Source organism: Tamandua tetradactyla, chromosome 24 (genome assembly GCF_023851605.1).
Source record: "Tamandua tetradactyla isolate mTamTet1 chromosome 24, mTamTet1.pri, whole genome shotgun sequence".
Taxonomy (NCBI): domain Eukaryota; kingdom Metazoa; phylum Chordata; class Mammalia; order Pilosa; family Myrmecophagidae; genus Tamandua; species Tamandua tetradactyla.
Genome location: NC_135350.1, coordinates 9,246,509 through 9,263,351, shown reverse-complemented (window position 1 = coordinate 9,263,351; position 16,843 = coordinate 9,246,509). Strand labels below are relative to the sequence as shown.

General features: G+C 34.6%; 1 protein-coding gene across 2 annotated transcripts in view; it reads left to right on the top strand.

Moving 5' to 3' along the window:
• Positions 1–16,843, top strand: part of ANK2 (ankyrin 2) — a 767,321-nt gene that overhangs the window by 277,069 nt on the left and 473,409 nt on the right. The window contains exon 2 of one of the 2 annotated variants that reach the window (XM_077142485.1): positions 5,469–5,529. The exons of the other annotated variant lie outside the window; for it this stretch is intronic. Within the exon in view, the coding sequence (XP_076998600.1) occupies positions 5,509–5,529 (21 nt within the window). The 5' untranslated portion in view covers positions 5,469–5,508. The remainder of the gene's footprint in view (positions 1–5,468; positions 5,530–16,843) is intronic. 2 annotated transcript variants of the gene reach the window in all.

Below are 16,843 nucleotides of genomic sequence, written 5' to 3'. Positions count from 1 at the left end.
AGGATCATATATACAGAAAATTCTGAAAAATCCACAACAAAGCTAGAGCTAATGAGTGAATCCAGCTAAGTGGTGGAGTCCATCAACACCGAAAAATCAGTAGCATTTCTATGTACTTGTAGTGAACAATCAGAAGAAGAAATCAAGAGAAAAATTCCATTTATAATAGCATGTCAAATAAATCAGATATCTAGGAATAAATCTAACTAAAGATGTAACGGACTTTTATATGAGAAAACTACAAAACATTGCTAAACAAAATCAAAGAAGACCTAAATAAATGGAAGGATGTTTCTGTGTTCATGGATAGGAAGACTAAATAATGTTAAGATGTCAGTTCTACCCAAAGAGATTTACAGATTCAATACAATCTGAATAAAAATTCCAACAACCTTCTTTGAAGAAATGAAAAAGTTAATTGTCAAATTTATATGGAAGGATAAAGTACCCTAAATAGCCAATGCCTTCTTGAAAAAGAAGAATGAAGTTGGAGGACTCACACATCCCAACCTTAAAACTTATTACAAAGCCATAATAATCAAAACAGCATGGTAGTGCCACAAGCACTGACATATAGACCAATAGAATTGAATTGAGAGTTCAGAAATCAGCCCTCATTTTATAGGTAACTGATTTTTTACAATGGCCAAAGTCCACTCAATTGGGAAAGAATAGTCTGCTCAAGTAATGGGGCTGAGAAAACTTGATCTCCTTTTGCAAAATAAAATAAAAGAAGGAGGACCCCTACCTCATACCGTATACAAAAATCAACTCAGAATGAATCAAAGACATAAATATAAGAACCAGAACTATAAAACTGTGAAACTCCTAGAAGAAAACATAGGGAAGCATCTTAGAACCTTGTGTTAGGGAATAGTTTCTTAGACTTTGCAAGTGGAGCACGTACAACAAAAGAAAACATAGGTAAATGGGACTCATCAAAATTAAAAGCTGTTAAGCATCAAAGGACTTTATCACAAAAGTAAAATGACAGCTTGTACAATGGGGAAAATATTTGGAAACCACATATTTGATAAGAATTTAAAATCCAGAATACATAAAGAAATCCTTCAACTCAACAAGATAAAAAAAATGTGCAAAGACTTGAATGGACATTTCTCCAAAGAATATACAAATGGCCAAAAAAGCACATGAAAAGGTGCTCAGCATTGTTAGCTATTAGGGAAATGCAAATCAAAAGCACAGTGAGAGGCCATTTCACACTCACTAGAATTGCTACTATTAAGAAAACAGATAATTGCGAGTGCGGAGAGGATGTGGAGAAATAGGAACACTCATTCGTTGCTGGAGGGAATGTAAAATGATGCAACTGCTGTGGAAGACAGTTTGACAGTTCCTCAGAAAGTTAAATATAGAATTACCATATGACCCAACAATCCTACTTCCAGGTATATACTCAGAAGAATTGAAGGCAATGATTTAAATAGTAATGTTCATAATGGCATTATTCACAATTGTGAATGAATAAACAAAATGCTGTATACACACACAATGGAATATTGGTTAGCCATAAAACATAAATTAAATTCTGATACATGAGAACATGGATGAACTCTGAAAGCATTCTATAGCATGAAATAAGCCAGACACAAAAGGATAGATATTGTATGATCTTACTGATCTGAAATAATTAGAATAAGTAAGTTCATCAAGTAAGCATCTTAAATATAATTTACAAGAGATGGTGTGGGTGTAGGGAATAGAGACTGAAGGCTTAAAATGTATAGTTTCTATTTGGGATGATAGGAAAGTTTTGATAATGGATGGCAGTGATGGTAGCACAATTTTGTGAACATAATTAAAAGGACTGAATTAATATTCGAATGTAGTTAAAAGGAAAATTTTAAATTGTATGTATGTTACTAGAATAAAAATGTTTAAAAAAATCCATGGAACTGTATAACATAGTTAACCCTAAATTAAACCAGGGGCTACAGTTAATGGTACATTTACAGAAATGTGCTTTCCTGTATTGTAACAAATGTACCACACCAATGTAAGGGGTTAATAAAAGGGTGGTATATGGGAACCCTGTATTTTATGCATGATTTTTCTGTAAACCCACAACTTCCCTAATTAAACATTTAGTGACGCTTTGTCTTCATAGGAGTTCTCTACTGAATTTAAAGAGTAAAGAGATGTTGAGAAACTGATGCCAAAACTGTCTGTCTAGCTAATATTTTATTTGTTGCAAGTGTCTTTTTTCAATGTTGCTTCTGTGCCAACCTCAGAGCAAAGTACTCTGCCTCGAAAGAAGAAAAATAAAAAGGCATGATATATTTCACCCCAGAAAGCTATTCACAGTCAGAAGCCAGGAGAATCAAATAGAAATGTGGCTCTCAAGGAGTCCAAGAAAGTACATTTTAAACTGAGCTAAGCACAAGGTACTGCATCATTAATAGAGGAGAGTTAGAGGCTCACAGGGAAGAAGAGAGCACTTAAATTGCTCTCTGAGTCTCTTGGAGAAGAATAAACATGCATGCAAGAGCCCAGGGATTGGTTTACAGTTTCAAAGGGAAATAATACACATTCTGTCAGTGGGGTTCTATGTACTCAAACGCTCCATGGAATAGCCCAACGGGAGCTGGAAGCAAGGACTTCATGCAATAGTAGCTCTGTGTCTTTGGCACTTGAAACTGGGGTTCAAATAAAAAATGATTGAGTGCAATTTTAAACATCAGATGAAACACTTTGCTCAGCATGCTGTGTAAAATGTTGGTGTTCCTGTAATGCACTGCATTGTTGTGTGAGCTGTTGAATCAAGTTTCTGTTCCTGCAGTCACTAATACAGGAACTGGGAAGCAACTGGGTACATAGTTAATATTCTGTGATGTTATTATCTATTTGCCTTGGACTTTAATTGGGCAAGGTTTTTGTGAACTTTCTTTATTCTTTTGACACCTGGAGGCTAAGTACTTGTTCTTTCAATTTGTCTGATTGGTCTTTTCCATGGTGACTTCTTAAGAATGTTTAAATGTTGTTCCTCCTAAATTGGTACTAAAGCCAGAGACGGCTCCCCACATACAAGGGGAATTTCTTTAAAGCAATTATGCTAACCATCTAATCTCTATGGTTACAAACAGATTTCCAAGAGAATTTAAAATAATATTTGTGAGTTAGATGAATACCTGTTTATAATTTTGGTTTCTGCAGATAAAGCAAGTAACATATGATCAGGGGGAGAGAAATGGTGGATATTGAATATTGTATGTGCCAATAGCCTCCTGGAAACCAAAGGGTGACAATGCCTTGGCTCCATCATGACTTGAGACAGCCAAAAGGGAGAGGATGCAAACAGAACAAAGATTCTAGGAAATTGCTTTGCTTGGGGAAGTGGTTCTGAAGCATTTGCCTGTTTGAGAATCACCTTTTGGGCCCCATTCCTAGTGTTTCTGACTCAGAAGCTCTGGGTGGGGACTAAATATTGCATCTCTAATGTTCCTAGGTGATGCTGGTGGTACTGGGACCACTGAAACAGGACAACAATTCTTGTATTTTTTCTTAAACTTTAATGTGCAGAAGAATTATCTTGGTGAGATGGTACAAAGTGCAGAGTCTTAAAAAATTATACTGGGATGGGGCTCAAGACTTTGACTTTAACATGCTCTCTCAGTGATTCTGCTGTGGTTGGTCTAGGCACACTGGTCAGTGGGTTGTAAGCCATTAGAGCATCCCTAGCTGTTTAGTATAAATCATTTGTCTTCTCATAACCAGGCACAGGCTTGACTGTCAGTTAATGGCTGTTAGATTGTTAATGTACCTTGAAGAACAAAAGAAATAAAGTGGAACTTTATTACAATATTTCAGTGGCTTAATACCATAGACTAAATCACATTTTATGAAAATATATATTGTGATACAATATGATTAACAGTTAGAAAACCTTGATATATTATAACAAGCCTTTGGCATGAAAAAGTTGTCCAAATTTCTGACTAGAGTAAAATGTAAATAAACCAAACACTTTGAAAAAAGGCAGCAAGATATAATGAACTGCCATCAGCTCTGAATTGTTCTATATATCATAGTGTATCTACCTAATTATATTAACTTGCATAATGGGGATACTCCAGAAGAATGCAAATATTTTCCTTATTGTTTAAAAATTTGTTATGCAATCAGAGAAATGTCAAAGACCTTAAATAGAATATAAATTTTCTAAAGAAAATGAACCCCAAATAAAAGTGTAGGGATTAATAACACGCATTTATATTAGAGAGAAAAATACAACAGGAAAGAAGATCCTGTTGACAATTGCAAGATAGGAATTAAATACCTAATAGCAAGCATGGCAAAGGTGTGTGTGGACTCTATTAGAAGGCTGTTATGCCTTCGGAGGGCGTGCAAAGGAAAATTTGAATAGGGGCAAGACACTGTCTGTTTGTGGATGTGATGACAAACAGCTGTTGGAATGTCAATTTTTATCGAGTCTATTTATAGACGAAATGCAATTCTAATTAAGTATGATTGGATTTTAAATAATTGTACTTAGAAAACTGATTCTAAGCGTCTATTGGAAAATACTAAGGAATTAATATAAAAGTAAATCTATAGAAACAGCAATGAGGAAGAATGTACCCTACTAGGTAGCAGAACGTATAAATCAGCAAAAATTAGGAGCATGGATGTATATGAAATTGATAAGACACAAAAGGAAGATATGCACACAATGTAATTGAAATACTATTTATAGATATGTCGTTAACAAGGATAATGGTAAATTATGGAACAGCAATTCAGTGCAATTATGGAACAGCAGTTCAGTGCAGACATTAAAATTATATGCCTGAGCTTGGCAAAATAATTTAAATAAATGGAAAAAGGAATACAGTATGTTGTATTCATATATACATTCATGTTATATTCAGTGTATGCTATATATATATGCTGGGTTTAAATGAGTACAAAATTTAAATTCATGGATTTAAAATAGAAAAGAACATGAATACATAAAAGTAGTGTTGAATTCAGTGAATAAGCAATTTTTGTTCATTCCAAAATTATTTTACTGTTTTCATAATGTTTTAACATAAAAGTTTTAAAATAGATCATGTGAACTTTCCTGTAGAATATGACTGAAGTGTCAACCAGAGTGTATGGCTAAGTGTTTGGTATACTAAACTTGAAGCAGTAGAAAGAATTCTTAGGTGAATACAAGAACTTTGTCTCGTTCACAGTTATCTTTACGTTGCATAAGACTGGATGGCCATTTTCATAGTTTCTTAAATCTTTTCCTCTGACATACTTATATTTTATTTCCATTTTTTCACATATCCTTTTGAAATATTTACTCTTCTGAGCTCTTTAAATATGTAAATATTTTAAATTTCACTTTGGGTTTATAATAGAGCAACAACTTTATTATAATTTATCAGAAATGTAAAAGCTGTTCTTATGATAAATCAAAATATTTCAAACTTCTAATATTTCTTTTTTTTTCCTTTTAGGTAAGTAACTGAACAGGGACATGAAGAACTGATATTTCAAATGACAACCATGTTACAAAAGGTACTTGTGGTATTTTGTTATTACTGTAAAAGGAATCCTATGAAAAGATATGGAGATTGAATGTAACCAAGTGATATTGTGGCCTAAACAGATTTTTTTATAAATAGATTTAATGAAGTGATAGCATTAATAACATTTTAATTGTGAGGAATGTAACACATGATAGGGCTTTTATTTCTGTAGTATAGGCAATTATCAAAAGTATTTGGGAATGGAAAGGTAAATAAATTGATTATCTTTCAGTGAAATTGGTGGAAAGAGGGATATGGGGGAAAGAAATAAGAATGAAATAGACAAAATGAACACATTGAGGCGTGTGTATCAAAATCATGTTTTCACTTAGGGCTTATGGTTTGTCTTCTATGATCAAAATATTATCTTCAGAATTATTCATAGAATCAATTGCACTGAACTTGTCAATTATGTGATTTAATTCTGGATAATTCTAACATATTGCATTAGTGTGGAGAATTCTTCAGATTCTAAACATATAAAAACTCTTTTAAGCAAATGGAAGGGATATACGAAGCAAATATTAAACTTAGAAAAATAATAGAATACTAAAATTCTTTGTTCTAAGCATCTGTCATATGAAAGGATTATGGAAATCTGCTGTTGTTTTTTTTTTTTTAAGGTCATGAAGCTCATGTAGAAAAACTTCTTTCTTTTCTAGAAGAAATTTTAAAACACTAGGGAAACCATCATACTTGGTTACAGGGGGAAGCATTGCACTGTGAACTATTAGACAAGCTGTGTGGTGATATTAATACTGGTAATCATGCAAAAAACTAGTGATAATTTAGATGCGATGCATCATATATTTTTCCTTTATATTAGATTGATAATTCAATCCACTGTACAGAGGAAATATGCGAATACTAAAACAGGATACATCAACTCAACTTCTTTATAAAAAATCACAATTTTAAAAGAATTTCTAATTTTACCTAGAAATTTCCTAAGGGACCTTAGAAAATTCAGGGCAAGTGCCATGAAAGAGGTTTAATGTGAAGAGAGGAGTTTTAAAAAAAAGTTAGGGAAATAGCTTTCTATTCTTCTAATGATTATCATTTAATTGGCATTAATTTTCTCTGCTTTTTGGCTTTTCTTTTGAATGTTAAATGAGAATTAGATAATTTTATTAATGCTGATACTAAGGGAACATTAATAGTGTGAACTGTTTTCAGGAACGGAAGTTATTATTGCTGTATTAATATGTTATGATACAATTTGGTGACTTGAGACTTCCAAGTGTAAGTGCTAAGTCAACAGTTACATAGATGAGTCTAGGAGCTCAGACAAGAGATCTGGGATAGATTTGGGAATCATTGTCTCACAGTTGGTAACTGAGACTGAAGGTAAAAATGAGGCTGCTTCTGTTGAGATTATAGTGCAATAAAGGACAGAGGACCAATTCCAATATGGAAAGAAAGGAGGAACTAATGAGTTGGTGGGGACTAGTCAAATATTGCTGAGATGTCAAGGAACATGAGAAGTTCAGTAAACTCACTGCATTTTCCCACATAAATGCCATTACTAGCAATTTGGACAAGGGACTTTTTTGTGGAGAAGTAGGATAGAAGCTAGATCGGATTGGGTTGAAGAATGAATGAGAAGTGTCATGGTTGGGGACAGGTGTCAACTTGGCCAAGTGGTGGTACCTGTTCATCTGATTGGGCAAGCGCTGGCCTGTCTGTTGCAATGAGGACATTTCATAGGATTAGGTCATGATCACGTCAGCTACATCCACAGCTGATTCCATTTGTAATCAGCCAAAGGGGAGTGTCTTCTGCAATTAGTGATGCTAAATGCAATCATGGGAAGCCTTTTAAGGAGGACTCAGAGGAGACAGGTTCCGTTCCTGCTTTGGCTGGTGAGCCTCTCCTGTGGAGTTCATCCAGGCCATCCATCGGAGTCATTGGCTTCGCAGCCTGCCCTGTGGATTTTGGACTCTGTGTTCCTACGGTCACATGAGACACTTTCATAAATCTTATATTTGCAAGTGTTCCCTGTTGGTTCTGTTTCTCTAGAGAACCCTAACTAATACAAGAAGTAAAGAGATGGGGCAAAAAAGATAATTGTTTAAATAATTTTGTTTGTGATTAGAAGTGAATAGAAGCCGGTAGCTGGATAGGGATGTTGAGATGAGATGCAAGTGAGTCTTTAACGTGTTTAAATGTTAATGGTGACAGGGCCAATGAAGGGGAGAGATTGATTGATGGTATGGGTTTCTGAGGAGGTAAGAAGAAATGCTCAGATGAGTGATTATCTTCATGTGCTGGGAAGGACACCTGACCACATACTCAGATGATGACAGTTGTATGGCTACAGATACAAGTGGGCTTTTAGAGTGGGTGGGGGAAGTCAAAGGGATTCTCAAATAATGATTTCTATTTTTTCTATGAAGGGGATGTGGCCAGTGTACTTAGAAAGGATTTGAGGAAAGGAGAAAGATTTGAAATAATGTTTGTGGAAAATAGGAGCGTGGCAGCAGCATTGTAGGTAATTCAGCTGGGATTGATGGCTGGGGATTTGTGGTACCATTAAATTCTGAGTTTTGGAAGTGATCTTAAAATGCCAATTTGATGACAACCTTCAGTCACCCATTTAGATCATAATGAAACTTAAGTGGGTAAGGATTTATTTAATGTAATAAATAATTTCCTTTGTCCTTAGAATTAAAAGAGAACTGTATTTGAGGACATTTGCTTAAGTGTGGTTTTTACGCTAATTTGCATTAACATGTAGGTTTATGGGTATCTATATTATATCCATGAATATTGCCTTCTAAAATCAGGAATCAGGGATACTCTGCTTTGAGGAAAGGTGGAAGGAAGGTATGGCTTTTCCTTTCTCAGTACCTCAGTTTTGGAGTGTGTCTCTTAATGTCAGTACTTTCATGGCTAAATTTTAGAACACTATTTAACCTTGATGGAAAGATTTATTTATTTACTTATTTCTCATGGGCAGGCACCGGGAATCAAACTGGGGAATTCTGCCACTGAGCCAGCATTGGCCGCCCAGAAAACCTCCTTGCCTCTTTTTTTTTTCAGGATGAACAGGCTCTGGGAATCGAACCCAGATCTCCCGCATTGCGAGTAATTTTGTTTTTTAGAGACTAACTTTTAAAACCCAAACTCATATCTTGTTCTCATGGCCGAGCAGAGCCTGCTGTTCCTACCCAGGCGCCATCAGCTTGGCAGGCTCTTCCTGCTTTGGCGAGCATCCTTTGAGAGAGTCAGGCAGTGAATGCATTAAACAATCCCAGAAGATGAAAGGCTGCAGCTTGTTGACAATGAATTATAAGAATGTGAATATGCCTATTTAACTAGAAACTCTAAATTTCTACTTCCCGTTTAGACTTTTGAGAGTGTTTACTTGAGCGCCTAGCGCTCTGAATAGGACCAGGAGATCTTCTGGTTTAGGGACTTTCAGATATTTATTTTAGCTGCCAAAACCATCTTGGAAAAATAGAATCTGATGTAAATAAAAAAATGAAAGAGAACTGTTTGAAGGAATGGGGGTCTGGGATCCACCTTCTCTTGCCTACTCTTTCCCCATCACCCCTGCCCACCTTCAGGCAGTGAAATGTGATGCCACTGGGACCCCAATGACTGCTTGGAACAGTTTGAAAAGTACAGTTCTAGTTGATCACATTTATAGTGAATTTCGTCAGCATAAAAAGTTATGAAGATAAATTCTTTGTGGTTTAAAGATAATTTTTTCCCACTATAATAAAATTTGCAGCTTAGTATCTAATTTGACCCAAAATGTATAACTGTTACCTTACATTGCAAATTTTATTGATAGCAGATACTAATTTTGGCCAAAGAAGCTACATAAAAACCTTTATTAAATCCATTACGAATCTGGGGAATGAAAAAGCAGGCACTTCATTTAATTAATTTTTCTGGTCAGGGTGACCAAAGTTCATAAAAGGGAAGCCTTCTAGGCTCATGAGTGGAACTGTTGTTCTTTGTCCTCAAAGATGAATGTATGACTATGGCAGGGAGAATTTTACTGACTTGGTCTAGAGAAGACATGAGAATATGGAGTTTAAGTTATCCAAGATAATGCCTTTTCCATTAGGGTATGACTCTTCTTAGCCTGACAGTATCCATAAAATAAGAATGGAAAATTTTTAAGAAAGCAATAGGTTTCTGTTGGGAACCACAGCATGGGCAGGGTAGAAAAGCAGGTATAGGGAATGATCAAAAAAGTTAAATTGGAATATGTAAAACTTGCTTAGAGAGTTTTAAAGACAAACTAATACAGGATAGTAGTATTGAATACATGATATGTGGTACATATAATACAAAATATTTTACTTGAGTTATTTTTATGTTAATAGTTATAGAAACCCAATGAGGTAGATATTATGACTTGGTTTTATAGATGATATGAAGCCTCATAGAAATTAAATTACTTATCCATATTGCCCAATAAACTACTAGTCATGTAGCAGAGCCAAAATTCAGACCAAGGTCATTTTTTAAAAATGTACTTTTATTGAGAAATCTTTACAAACTTACCTTCCATACATGATGTGCAATCAGTGGCTCACAATATCGTCACGTAGTTGTGTATTCATCACCATGATCATTTTTCAGAACACTTGCGTCACTCCAGAAAAAGAAATAAAAAGAAAAAACTCATACATACCATACACCTTACCTCCCCGCTCATTGACTACTAGTATTTCCATCTGCCTTCCTTCTCCCCCCTACTATTTGTTTATTTTTATTCATATTTTTTTGCTCATCTGTCCACTCTGTGGAAAAAAAGACCATCAGACATAAGGTTTCATAACCACATAGTCACATTGTAAAAGTTATGTCTTTATACAATCATCTTCAAGAATCAAGGCTACCAGAACACAGCTCAACAGTTTCAGGTACTTCCCTCCAGCCACTCCAATACACCATAAACTAAAAAGATATATATATATAATGCATGAGACTAGCCTCCAGGATAATCTCTTGACTCTGAAATCTCTCAGCCACTGAAACTTTATTTTGTCTCATTTCTCTCTTCCTTCTTTTGGTCAAGAAGGCTTTCTCAATCCTAGTGATGCCAGGTCCTGGTGGATCACCCCGGAATTTCTGTCTCACGTTGCCAGGGAGATTTACACGTTGCCAGCAAGATTTATAAGAATTTCTGTCTTGTCCCATGTCAGAGGGAGGGCAGTGAGTTCACCTATCAAGTTGGCTCAGAGAGAGAGGCCACATCTGAGTAACAAAAGAGGTTCTCTGGGGATGACACTTAGGCCTAATTTATGTAGACTTAGCTTATCCTTTGCAGGAAACATTTCATAGGGGCAAACCCCAAGATCGAGGGCTTGCCCTATTGGTTTGGTTGTCCCCACTGCTTATGAGAATATCAGAAATTCTCCAAATGGGAAGTTGCATATTTCTTCCTTTCTCCTAAGTCTCCCAAAGGGACTTTGCAAAATCTTCTTCATTTACTGTCCAAATTACTCTGGAATACATTGGGGCATCACACTAACCTGGAGAGACCAACAAAATCTCAAAACCCTATTCAAGATTCCATGCACTTATGGTGTTCAACTAAACTGATCATACAAGTAAAGTTAGGAAAGGCACTACCCAAAGTATAAATCTTGCACCAAACACACATCTCTCCCTTTAGTCTCACACAGATGTCAAAGTTTTAAAATACAGACGATATCATCCTTTACCCTGTATTCTGATAAACCTTAGTCCTATTGAGATCAGCTGCATTCATATTTCTATTTGAAGTCAGATAGAAACTTTTTAAACAGTTCCTATATCAGACCCAGGTCATTTTATTTCAAGGCCAAAGTGGCATGATGAAGTCAGACCCAAGAGCCATCTGGGATTAGAGTAGTTGAAGTCATAAAGGCAAGATTCAAAACTGTTAGAGCTATAGCAAGAAAAGAGCAGGTCCTTCAAGCCAGAAAGTGCTACCCAGAAAATTCAATGCCTCCAGTGGCTCACTGAGAAGAGAAGTGGTTCTGAGAGTCTACTGAAGGCTTGCATCCCTAGGACTGCTGCCTGTTTAATTGCTTCCACACAATCCTTAGTCTGAATACCATGGCGATTAGAGGACTCTTTCTGCAAGTTGCAAGCTACTTGGTTTCAGACTAGTTATCACTAAATACTTTTGATACTGGGGTCATCTGTGACAGTCTCTGTCTGGATGAAGACTCCACTGAGGCATCCCTGACTTCAGAAATCTGGTCCATTGATTGTGGAAGCGTTGTTTGTTCTATTCCAAGATTCATGTCTGGGGAAGGAGAAGAAGCACAGTTTGGGTTATATCCTTGAAACATTCCATTTGGGTATAAATATCGATGAATGATACATTAAGACCAGTATCTACTGGTAAATGAAATCTTGTTTTAATTATTGGGAAGGAAATGAGAATAATTCAAAGGGCTAAATATGAAATCATGAGGACCACATATAAAGTTTACAGTCTTGATTTTCTTTTTTTTATTGTGATAACATATGCATTACATAAAATTTATCATTGCATTATTGTTATGCCTTTGGTTAAAGTCATTTGCAATCTGCATTTAAATCCCTTACTCTGTGTTCACTATGAAGAAAGGAGAAAATGAAAACTCAATAAATCAAAGTATTACTGATTATTTTCTGCAAGAAAATGACAGAATTATCAGGGAAAAAGTTCATTTCCATGATGAGAATTCCTGTGCTACACCTGAAACTAAACATTACTTTTTGGTCACTGTACAACAAAGCTTACACAGAAAGATTGATACCCAATAAGGTGCATAAAGTTCTAGTGAACTAATTGATTATTGCTTTTTCCAGATCAATCACTGCCTTCCTTTCCCCCAATTCCTCCATTTAATTCATAATTAATATTAAATCTAGAATGCTAGAAATTCCTTATTATAGTTATTGTATTGGCCATATAATTAACTGGGGGCATATAGAAAATGTGTTATTGTCATCCACATTCATCAGTGTTTAAAATTTTGCAGCACAGGGTGGGCCACGGTGGCTCAGCAGGCAAGAATGCTTGCCTGCCATGCCAGAGGACCTGAGTTCGATTTCCGGTGCCTGCCTATGTTTAAAAAAAAAAAAATTTTTTTTTGCAGCACATAAATTATAGAATAATCATGTTCTTCTTGGGCAAATTGTAGAGATGTTTTCACAAATTTATTTGAATCACACCTATGCCCAATATCTCTTTAGTTCATGCACGTAGAGGCAAAGCAGATGAGGAAAGCAGGACCTTACCCTATCAGTGGGCTAAAGCCGAAAGTACTGACCTCACAGAAGAGTTTGTGCCCTCCTCAGCATGCATCAGGCCCTCTACATTTTGCTTTCATCAGCTGGGGCTGTTCAGTGGTGCAATGAAAGCAATGTAAAATGCTTACCACTTTTTTTTTTCCCTGAGCTTTTCAAATAATGGTAAGAATTGCAAATTTTATAGGAAGGGCCTATCACAGAAAAGCTTTATTTAGCTCCATAGGGAATGGTGAACTCTGGTTACTGAGAGCTTCTTTGAAGTAAAATACTTATAAGAAGGAGCTACTGAAGTATTCATTGTTATATAGCTTAAAGGGAACAAATGTGTGGTTCATTGCACTTTTAATCCTAATATCTGTAAAGGGGATCTGTCACTGCCTGCAGACGGAGAGAGTGAAATTTTGCAGATGGATAAAAAGGAACTTTCAACAACCCATCTTAGCTTTTTGGAAAAAATCCAATGCACTGCAAATTCTCTGGGTGAACTTGGCAGATAAGCAAAGATGCATATTTCTGTTCAGTACAGTCAGGCAAACAGACTTCCAGAGGACCTAATTATCTTCCTTTTTTTTTTACCGTAGAAAAAAGGTGATATTTGGAAGATAATTAACTGTAAAGAAATTTTAGAGGCAAAGTTTGGAAAGTGTTGAAAGTAAAACCTATATATAGTCATTTTAAAAAAAGTTTTTAATGTCCATTTGTGCCAGAAGAATAATTTATCATAATTGATAGAAGCCTGAGTCAAATAGTTTATACCATATGATTTATTATTTGATATCTTGTGCTTCTTATTTGGTGGTATAGGAAACTGTAACCATTTCCTTTAAGTAAAAAAAAAAGATTTTATTTTATTATCTTTTGATTTTCTTGCTACAATTTATCATTAAAGAATTCATAAGTAATGCAATCAGGTTTCAAAGTATGTGTCTATATGAGACAGAACTTGTTTAATGACTCAGATTATTTATATTACAGAGAAACAAGCCACAAGGAACATAGATGAGTTTATCTCCAAGGACTAGATTCTGGAAAATATTGGCATATATGACAATGTGCTTCATGTATTGACATATATATGATTTGTCTATTTTTTATTATAATGATATGTTTATATGAATGGAGAGATGACATGGTCTTTCAGAACAAATTTTAATTACAGTTTCAAGTAATTTGACCGATGTGTTTTGAATTCAAATATACATATTCTAAGTGTTTTCTTACAAAATTAAAACATATGAAACAATTGAGAGAATAATAGAAAGAAGTGACTTGAAATGCAAATCCTTAATTTTCACATTTTGCAGAATTTTTCAGTTACAGTTGGGGCATCAAAATATCCAGTGAGCAGAAAATAGAGAAATTAAAAAGGGACATCCACTTTTAAGAGTGGATGTAAAAGAGAGCTTTTTACATAGAATGAATTCAGTTCTATGCTCTGAGGCAGAAAGATGTTCAAAGTAAAAAAAAAAAGAAAGAATGAATGAAAAAAGTGATGTGTCTTGCTAATGGTGGCTGTCTGTTAAATAGGATTTGGTGAGGGGAACAGAGAAGATTTTTCCTTTTATAAACATTCTATATTGTTTGGATTATTTTTCAAAGAATATTTATTAAATATATAGACACATACTTAAGAGCGTAACAGTTCTGACTTTGCTATTGACCAACTATATGATCACCAACAAGAGAATTAATTTTCTGCCTATTTTATAAGGTTATTATGGGACTAATTTGAAATTATAGATGAGAAAGTGAGGATGAATCGTTTTATCTGTTAAAATCGAACATTGGCAACTAGAAAATGTCGCAGTTCTATTGAGACGATTAGGCCAAGAACTTATCCTGTAGATCTGGTTGATGCAGAAAGAGCATAGTTAAGAGAGTGTTATGAGACGTGCTACTGACATAAAGTTATTTTTGTTTGTAAATGTTATTTCAAAGGGACGGAAATTTAGGGAACCGCAAAAACATACACATGATAGAAAGGATTGTATGTAAGAGTTGGAAACTGCATCATGAGTCATTGTTAGCGAGAGGAAAGAACTAAGATTATCTGGATTTTAGCTATTAAAAAAATTAGCGGTTAGGTTTTTTTTTTTAACTTTCTCATAACAGATAGATTTCTGGTTTATGCCCATCAGTGTCATTTTCTCATAAATCAACATTAAAATGTCACATGTTGTATAGTGTTCAGGAACATGGCTTATTTTAACTTTCTAATAGTGTCAAGTATGCCTGAACTCTTCAACACTATCTTTAGTTTTTACAGTACATATATTTGTAAATATATTCCTTTTCCTTAACCCTGAATAATAGTGTCTTCAACTGCACTATTGGTTCACATTTTTTTTTAATTGTCAATTATTGTGCATCTTAATGAAGTCTATCAGACATAAAAGGATTAAAGTTACAGGCCGTCAACTGGGTGAAAAATTAGATAAATAAAGCAGAAGACAAAAATGAAGAACAATAGACAATGATAAAATACTAGCAAACATAAGATTTTGTAGAAACACTATATTAAAATTTCCTTTATTCCTTGTTCATTTTGATGGAAATAGAGAATATATACCAGATGTGTGTGCAAAGTAAAGGAGAGGGAGGATTCTTATTTTAAATGAACCGCATACTAAATCACCTACAGATTAAGATTATGTAGATGATATGGGTTAAAGCACTCATGGCCTATTAGACCTATTAAATTTTGTATAATTCTAGATGCACTACCTTTTTTGGTTGATATTTGTATATTCATTTAGATTTGTGCGCTTGGCTAAAGCTGTGTATTCTGAGACCAAATCAACTGAGTGATTGATGGATCCTGTCAAAAATACTGTGAATCTTATGTTTGCTTTCAATATTCAGATGCAGATGTTTGCTATTTTGTCAATGACTCAGAAATGATCAGCATCTTTCCAACAATGTTTTTATTTCAGTTAATGCACTTTACAAAATATGCCATATTTTGGGGTTGTAAATGTCTCAGCATCCTTGGAGAAGAGCCATTGGTTTTATCAGATATTTTTATCATGTGAATCTTGGGTGGAAAATCGATGTATTTTTTGAAAATGTGTAACACTATTCTTTTCCTTACTATGTTATCAACAACACTGGCAGGAAGCGAATATTGTCCCTATATCATTTCATTTGGCCAAGCCCTTCAGATAAAAAAGGAAAAAATAATATGTAAATGAAATATTTGACTAATTATTTGGATTAGCTGGAAAAACAGTTCATGCTTCTGAAGTGAGTTAGTTAAAAGTACATCTGTTTGATTGGTTACTGTGCTAATAACTATGTCTCCTTTGTTGTTAAGAAATTTGGGTGTGGTACTTTAGAGACTGTAAATACACAATGCCTTTGGTTCAGAAAAGAAATTTTCCCTTTTTGATGAATGCTTTTTTTCCCCCCAGTAACATAAATATGGAAAAAAGGAGAAACCAGTCATGGGGGTCAAGTGTTTACAAGCATACTTCCTTTCTAACAACAGATGACCAAAAACTCTGAGCAAAGCATTGCTTTAAAAAGCATTCATTCTTACTCCAGAATTTCCAAGCATAATACCACTGGTGTAATATTGAATGCAAGGAAAAGCATTTAGTTGACAATTTTTTTTCAGGGGGGACATATGTTGTGATATATATGCTTTTTTCTTGTCTCTTCCATTTCCTCATATGAAAAGTTATTTTTCTTTGAACTGTGGAATCCCAAAGGACAAAATGTGTATTCCTAGAAAAGTAACATGGAAAATATCACACAATTAACAGAACTGAATAGTGAATACCCCATATTATGGCTTCTAGAAGATGAAATTTTTGAGCAGCTTAGTTTAAATTTTATTTCAAGTTTATTTTGTTTTAAGTTTATTTTAAGTTCATTTATTAGATTATCAAGAGCAAGTCAGCCACATGACCACTAAAAAGTGGGGTAGAGATATATATTTGTAAATTAAATATTTTCCAGATTCTAGAAAGGACTATGAGAAAACACGGTAAAATTGAATAAAAGCACTAGACTAGAACTTCTCTGAAGTTTATAAGGTTTCTTTGAGATCT